Genomic DNA, 8,364 nt, shown 5'->3' with positions numbered 1-8,364 from the left:
GAGAGAGAGAGAGACATGTTTAGTTTAGAAGGAAGAAAGCATTAACTTTAAAAACAAACAAACATTTTAGGCTAACATTAATTTAGTAAAGAATTGTTCAGGGTTTCCAAAATAACACCAGTTTGGAACTTTCACACTTCATCCGCAAGGTGACAGCATTGATCTCTTCATGTAAGAGTAGGTTGTGTAAGTAAGATGATTTAAATGTTTCAAGTATTTGAATGTTTAAAGTAGAGCTCTGTGAGATAAGCACAGATGAATGAAATCTTCTGTTCTGTTACCCCACAGAGTAACTATGTTTAGATGGGCTTTGATTTCTCTGTTTTTCACAGCACATTTTTATGGTAAGAGCATTTTTCTGTTTCTGTTAATGCCTGCTTAGATTTACTTTCCAAATAATTCATGTTAATGATTAATTTTTACAATATTTTTTCCAGTGTGCTGGGGACAGAACAGGGTTGAGCAACCTACAAGGGAAATGACTGCAAGTGAAGAAGATCAAGTTTTTCTAAAGTGTAATTATACTAGCACTACAAAAGATGTATATCTCTTCTGGTACAAACAGCTGCCAAACAGATCACCAATAATTATTTTGAGTGAATATACTTTTAGTAAAGGAACAACTGAGCCTGATTTTAAGCAGAGATTTTCTGCAACACTGGACTCCACATTAAGAACAGTTCCACTGACAATCCAGGATCTGCATGTGTCTGATTCTGCTGTGTACTACTGTGCTCTGAAGCCCACAGTGATCAAAGCACCTTCAACACTCATACAAATAAAGTGGAGCTCAGGGAGACATATTACCAATTATGGAACAACTAATAACAAGTATGAATATACTGTATAAACATGAATATGAAAACTGGTAAATCACTAAGTTTATATTTTTCGATATAAAAATATTCGAATTTGGATGATCCTGACATGGGTTAATACAGTAGCCCAATTTCCAACATAATGGATATTTGATGGCCTTTATATCATGCTTAATAAAATGCCACAAAAAAAGAACTGTACTGCTACAGCTTTCTTTTTATCATATTACTTTCATATTCTACCTCAAATGTTGATCATCCAGAGCTGTAATGATTTGAATGCTGGATTCTCATTCACTGCAGTTGCACTGACAGATAGGAGGAGTCTGCTGAGATTTGAAAAAGAGCAAACTACTCACTCAAATTAATTTACCTCTCAAAGCGCAAACATGAGGATTCTTTGTGCTCTGCTTCTGCTATTGTTGATTCAAAGTAAGTCAATGAAATTTGTCTTTTAGTTATTGGGACAAACAATGTCCAAGAAGTAGTTTTGCATTATGTCTGGATATATACTTTTACTGTATATTTTAATTTACTTTTGCTGTACATTGTTTAAGAACAGGTTGTTTTAAATTCTTTTCTATTATGATTCACAGGGGACACATTTGCACAGACAATAACACCACTGGAGAACAAGGCAATTGCGTATGAGGGAGAAAAATTCACTCTTTCCTGTAAATGTGAAGGAGCTGTACAGAACCTACAATGGTACCGCCATTATCCGAGATCCACACCTGAATTCCTGGTTTGGATTTATCTACAGGGAAGCACAAGTGACCCTGTTCCCCGTCTTCTACCAAAAGTTGATAAAGGCAACAATCTTGTGCATCTGGAGATCTTTCCTGCTGAAGTAAAAGACTCTGCACTGTACTACTGCGCACTGACGCCCACAATGACAGAAATCTCATCTACACTGTACAAAAACCTCATGAGCAATAAAACTCCTCATACAAGTTTATGGAAACACCCAAACCCCCTTCTTCAAGTTCTTTTTCTTTAGTGCTATAAACCACTTGATGTAATTAAATTACACCAGGTTAATCAATATTGGAGATTAACAATCAAAGAGAAGTTTATTTTGTATTATATTACAAACTGCCAGTTATATCAACCAGTTACAGAATCAGACCAAGAGTGTAAGACATAATTGTCATTAGAAAAGAAGACATCCAACAAGCATACAACAGAGAACAGGAAATCCTTCAATGATTTCCTGCATTAGCACACAGAGATGGATAATACTAACAGATTAGAGTGCTGAAAACATTAACACAGCACTGATCTGGTACTGACCCAGCATGGACAGTTATCTGCTGCTGATTCTCATTATGACACTGTGTGTGTTTATTTATTTTTACCTCAAAGATTGTTCAAAAATCATAATGCCACATCTGACCAGATCTCAATTTCTGACTGCAGCAGAGATATTTGTCTTACTTTGTTCCACTGATGATTCTTATGCTATTTTTTTTAGGTGTGTTACCTTTGGACAAGATTAGACCAGACAAAGAAATCACTCTCATTAATAATGAAGGAGACCATGTAAAACTGAATTGCTCACATGAGGCAAATAGTGATTTTGTTTGGCTTTATTAGTACAGGCAGCAAACTAATAAAAAACTCACAATTTAATATAAATCTGAATGATCAAGGATTGGAATTAAGACCCCCTCTGATCCTCATTTTCATTTGACTACATCAAGTACTTCGTCTGAACTCATCAATAAAAATAAAATTAAATCATAAATGTGGAGATAAAATGTTTTTCAGAACATAAAAAAAAAAAATATTCACATCAGGATATTAAAGTGTATTTATATTTTTAGTTTATCAGGGTACCAAAATTTCAGTAGTCGGTACCAATACCAGTGAAATTTCACGGTTCTCAATACCAATTTCGATACCACAGCAAAAATATGCTAATATGATAATGTGCTATTGAACACAGCAGGTTAGTTATTTTTAATCATTTAATAATTATTTTAATAATTATAGTTTAATAATTATTATTTTCCAGAACTCCATGTTTTAAATTTTAATTTAATTTCATCATCAAAATGGTGTCTAATCAATTAATTCTTAAAATTTTTAACAAATGAAAATAGAACTTTTCAACATGTCATTGCATTCTTTTTTCTTTTTTTTTTTTTTTTTTTGTGCCAAACTTTTATTCAACAGTAGTCTTGCTTGTGATATATTGCTTAAGTATTATGATTTAAAATTACAAGTTGTAAACTCAGAATTGTATAGCCACTTTTCCACAATCGAGCCGAACGGTTCTGAGCGTGGTACAGAATGATTATAGTTCTTGGCCCGGAATTCTCTGCACCATTAGCTAACTGTACTCAACAAGAGCCCAGATCGGCATGGAACGGTTTTGCAGCTAGAACTTTTTGGCTGGATGGTGGAAAAGCGGCTTATGAAAGCTCCAACTTGACAGTCATGATGTCATGTGAAAAGAACCAATTTTAGCCGCTTTTCCACCATAGGGCCGAATGGTTCTGAATACGGAACGAAACGGTTACAGTAGCATTTCCACTGGAGCACGGTTTGGCACGGCACAATTATAAACTGCTCTTGGCCCGGAATTCTCAGCACGGTTAGCTAACTGTACTCAGCTGTGCTGGTAGAGTGGGTTTAGTACGTGGCAACTCGTTTAGTGTATCTTCATAATTTTATTATGATGGTTAGTATTGTAGCCTACATTTCTTTTTCTACATATCTTTTTTGTCAGGGAAGTAGATTACTAGCTCATTTAAACTTAAAATACATCAATATATTCTCATCTACTATTTTCATATAATACTTATACAATAAATATCCTTTTAAGCTAGTCTGGGAACTTTTACACTTCTACATGTTTGTTTCCAGTGGCAAACACAAGCCCTCAGCAAATAATGGTAAACCTCACGCCTTTTTCTCTTTACTTTCCTTTTTGTGACATGGTCCGTGTCTTTGCTGTTTGTTAAAAGAGTAAAACCAGGGAAAAACAGTCCTAAAAACTGGAATATGCGATCATCCTCCATAGCGCGCTGCACTCGCTCCAATGTTTACAACTCATGCAGATCTGTTACGTACATTCTACTGATTTCACGGCACCACAGTGGAAAAAGAAAGCATAACCGTGCCAACTGGCCCGGATCGGCACAGAACGGTATGGTTTTGCGACGAGAACTTTCCGGCCCTATGGTTGAAAAGTGGTAAAATGGCAATGGCTGCAACAATTAAAGGTAGTGAATATATTTCTGTTTAATATGCTATTATATTATTATGCCGTTGATGCCTGGAGCATTTCTTTTTGTTCTTAAAGCATATAGAGGTGAATAAATGACGTGATAAACATTTTACTGTTATCAAATACAAAGCCGTGTTGCCGTTATAAGTGTTGCCATGGAAATGAATAACTTACGAGATTTGAGGACCTGAACGGCTCTGAGTAGAATCTCTGAGCTCCCATCTTGTAATTACTGTAATTCCTACATGACGTGAATGCACCATTTTTATGAATCGTGCTTTTATTATGATGCAAGTTTTTTTGCCGGAAGCTTCACTTTTCCAGAGTACAGTCCAGTACAGTACAGTACAGTTCTACAGTTCGCATCACCACAGTGTGATCAGTGAATTTAAGTCACGTCTGAAAGCTCATCTCTTTACACTGGCCTTTGAGTCTGACAAATGAAATGTAGGACACAGTTTGAATGTTTGTATTTTAGATTACTGGTGTTTGTGTATGTGGTAATTTTGAAATGTTGTTATGATGTTATGTTTTACATTTTATTACTGTGAAGCACTTTTGTCAGCTCTGTTGTTTTAAATGTAAATACAGTTGAGAAATATAAATAAAGTTGAGTTGAGGTTAAAGTAGGGCTGCCCCTTGATAGTTACCAAAGGTTAGTTGATGAGAAGAGTCTTGGTCGACCAAGTTTTGATTGGTCGGTTGGTCAGAAAAAAATCTCCACAGGAAACCGACAAACACCGGTATATATCTATACTTATCATAATACACACACTGCCTACACTTGCTAAAAGTTGCCAAAGGCAACAAGTGGTGTCCACATGTTAGTGCCAATAATATTAAATGAATCAGTTATAATAGACAGTGTTAACATTAGCTGAGACAAAACTTAAAATGCTTTGCTGAACCACAAATTATATGTATTTAGGTTCTCGATTTTTTGACGCTAACGTTAACCTATGCACAATTAAACATTCAGGGACTCAAAATAGCTAACATTAACATTCATGTCGAGATAGGTCTAAGGAAACATTTTACACATGTCTCAAAGTTCAGTTTATCTTAAAAGTTTTTACATACTGCTATTACGTCGAATTGTCTGTGACTGTCCGCCATCTTTCCAAGTGGTGCTGTGCGCTCCTCCTCGCTGGATGTGTAGCTCCCCCTCGCTGGACATCTAGCGTATTAATTACACCAATGAAGACATAAACTAATGATGATAATCACTGAAATATAAACTTGTTTTTTGTATTATTTTATGTTTTAATCACAGGTGTATAGGCTGCAGAGTTGTGTTCACAATGAACTGCTCTGTGGAAATAAAGCGAACTGAACTCAAATAACCTCCTGAGCTGAGATGTCTGAGGTCATTTTCAGCACTCATAGATGATACTGTTCTTGCAACAACAACAAAAATTCAGAAGACAGAAACAAAGAAAGAGTGAGAACCTTTTACATGCGCTTGTTCCACGATACTGCATGCCTCCGAACAAACATATATGCACATAAACGGCTTTTCTGCCATCTGTTCTTAATAATATAATAAAGTGTGTTTCTTCAAGCGTGTGTCTGTGTGTCTACGGGAAAATTATTTGTAATATTAGCCAAATATCGTCTTGACATTGTCAAAGGCATCAGCTATTGGCGATCACTCTGACCAGCGTCGATCCCCGAGATCATCATCTGTGGGCACAACCCTAATGTGCATTTCTCTCTATAAATTAACAAGATGGTCAGACAGTTTGCTTGCTGGTTTTCCAACACATTCAGAATCATTACCGCTGTTGCAGGTGTCGCTGTGGCTGGCTTCATGCGTGCGCTTGTAAAATGTATATTTTAAAGGCTTATTATTATGGTTTAGTATTTCTCTGTAATGTAGAACAGTGTTAGCAATGTTACTCATAACATTCTTTCTCAGCCCTGGAACTCAAACCATTTCCTGTTGCCACCCAAATATATATATATTTAAGTAATTAAATTAATATCATAAACTTGCGACTAGTAAAATCTTTGGTCGGGGAAGCCCTAGATTAAAGCGCAAATGCTGTGATATAATTATATAAATAATCTACATGTAATAGCGCTTCACAGTGGATTAGTGCTCTGCTCTGTCATCTGATACAATGTGAATGATTCTCAATGTCTGTGGAGTTTCCATTTATAAATTCATTTAAAGTATGCTGCTCATCCACTCTAAGATTGCAGCCTTTAGCGGTTTAATAAATCACACAAGGACATGTCATGATTTTAATTTGATTAATTGTCCATTTCAGTGTAAAAGGGGTAACAGAGCACACATTCGAAATAAGCCGCACTGGTACCGGATAGAGTCGGTGCTCGGTACTATCGGTACTGCAGAAACACTGGTATCATTACATCTTTTTTATTTTAGTATCGACTTGGTACAGAAATACTGGTAATTTTGACACCACTCTATACGTTATATCTGCAGGATTTTGTACTCATGTGTTAAACACAAACATTCGCAACATTCCTCTAAATCTGGCTTATGTAAACTTTCTGTTTCTTATATTTTGAGCAAGGAAGGACAGCTATACTGTAAGTCATAAAGATTGAAAGGTAAAAGAACCATTTTCCTTTCACTGTATACACATGAATAGAATGTGAATGTGTTACAGCACCAGCACGTATGATCATTTTTGTTTAAGTGTTGAAAGTCTAATGTAAACTTGTTGGCACTGGACACATGTTAAATCTTGTTCTGAGTGTGGTACAGATGTTTTGTCATCCCTGCAGAAAAAAAAAAAAAAAAAAACACAGCCTGGTTTGCTGGTCTTAGCTGTTTCTTTCAGACTGACCAGCTGAAAAGTGCTCCAAAACTCTCTAAAACAAGCCAACAGACCAGTCTGATCAGGATGGTAGACCAGCATAGGCTGACCAGCTTAGGCCGAAAAGGGATAGGTAGCCTATAATAAGGAACACTGACAGAATATCTATGACATGTTTTGAAACAGAAAGAAAAAAATGACAGTAAAAAAATAAATAAATAAATAAAAAAGTCCTGAAGAGGGCACTGTAAACACGTTGACAATACTCTCTGGAATTGCTTCAAACTCCCCTCCCATGCTTTTAAACACCCCATTGCTCACTGACAGAACTGACTGACTTATTTTTCTGTTCCTCTTGTTTCAGACACCACATAAAAATGATGACACTTTGGTTGTTGAAGTTGTTCATTTTTGCATCAATCTGTTGTGGTAAGTAGGGCAAATGTATCATTTCCTAATTATTTTAAACAGTTTCTTAGCACAATTAGAGGCCAAGTTAAAATTGTTTTCTTATGCCTTTACAGAGTGTCATGGAGAAGAGAAAGTTGATCAGCCAGAAAAACAAATCACTGAGTTTGAAGGAGGATCAGTAACGTTACAATGTAAATACAAAACAGCTGCTGGGCAACCAGACCTTTTCTGGTACATCCAGAGAGCAAATGATTTTCCTAAATACATCCTGAGGAGAAATACATATGGAGCAGGAGAGAATGGCACAGAGTTCCAGGAGAGATTTCACTCTGAAGCGATAAAGTCTTCAGAATCAGTTCCACTAACAATCAAGGATCTGCGTGTGTCTGATTCTGCTGTGTACTACTGTGCTATGAAGCCCACAGTGATCACAGCATATTCAGCACTCATTCAAAAACAGAGGAAGCACCTAATCTTATGACATGGTGTAAATCCACATTCCATTGACTTCTGTTAGCTCACATGACAAGAACATACATATTATTTAGAGAAACCTTTAAATTAAGCAATTAAAAACATTTTCTTAATTCTTGTAGTGGTACAGTATGCAGAGTGAATTTGATTGACTGAAATTTGTTGTAATAAATGTCTAAGTGCACTAAGTTATCTTTGTATTCTTGTGTGAAACTTCTTTAAATATTTTAATTTTGTAACCAGCATTTGTATATCATATTTATTGGACTGTGTAAATTTGTTTTGTGAATATGTGACAGACAGGATGGTTATGTCACTAACAACAAACACCCACACATATGTATGCAATAAACTACCACTCTAGTGCACTTTTCAAACTATTTGTTTTCAAAAGCAGTTATTAAATAGCACATTCTAATAGCATTCTAAACTAATTTTTAGAGGAACAAATGAACCTAATTTAAGGGATGATTTTAAAAACAATACTCTTACAGTTAATATAAAATAAAACAAAATAAACTAAAAATGATTTTTAAATGTAATATAAATTGTAATGCTTTTAGGAAACCAGAAGATGGTTAGATGCACCACATATTCTGTTGAACACAAACAAAGATTTTTTGAAGGTTTGAGGTGT

The 8,364-nt window shown here is 35.5% G+C and overlaps 2 gene segments (V, D, J or C); both read left to right on the top strand.

Annotated features, from left to right (window-relative positions):
* Positions 1–1,206: 1,206 nt before the first annotated feature.
* LOC127441186 (T cell receptor alpha variable 25-like) lies at positions 1,207–1,818 on the top strand. The segment is given in 2 exon segments: positions 1,207–1,250; positions 1,415–1,818. Coding segments are annotated over 2 exon segments (447 nt in total).
* A 5,352-nt stretch (positions 1,819–7,170) lies between these two features.
* LOC127440363 (T cell receptor alpha variable 19-like) lies at positions 7,171–7,938 on the top strand. The segment is given in 2 exon segments: positions 7,171–7,271; positions 7,367–7,938. Coding segments are annotated over 2 exon segments (420 nt in total).
* Positions 7,939–8,364: the final 426 nt, after the last annotated feature.

This window comes from Myxocyprinus asiaticus, chromosome 5, assembly GCF_019703515.2.
Source record: "Myxocyprinus asiaticus isolate MX2 ecotype Aquarium Trade chromosome 5, UBuf_Myxa_2, whole genome shotgun sequence".
Lineage (NCBI taxonomy): Eukaryota > Metazoa > Chordata > Actinopteri > Cypriniformes > Catostomidae > Myxocyprinus > Myxocyprinus asiaticus.
This window is presented reverse-complemented; position numbering and strand designations above follow the sequence as displayed.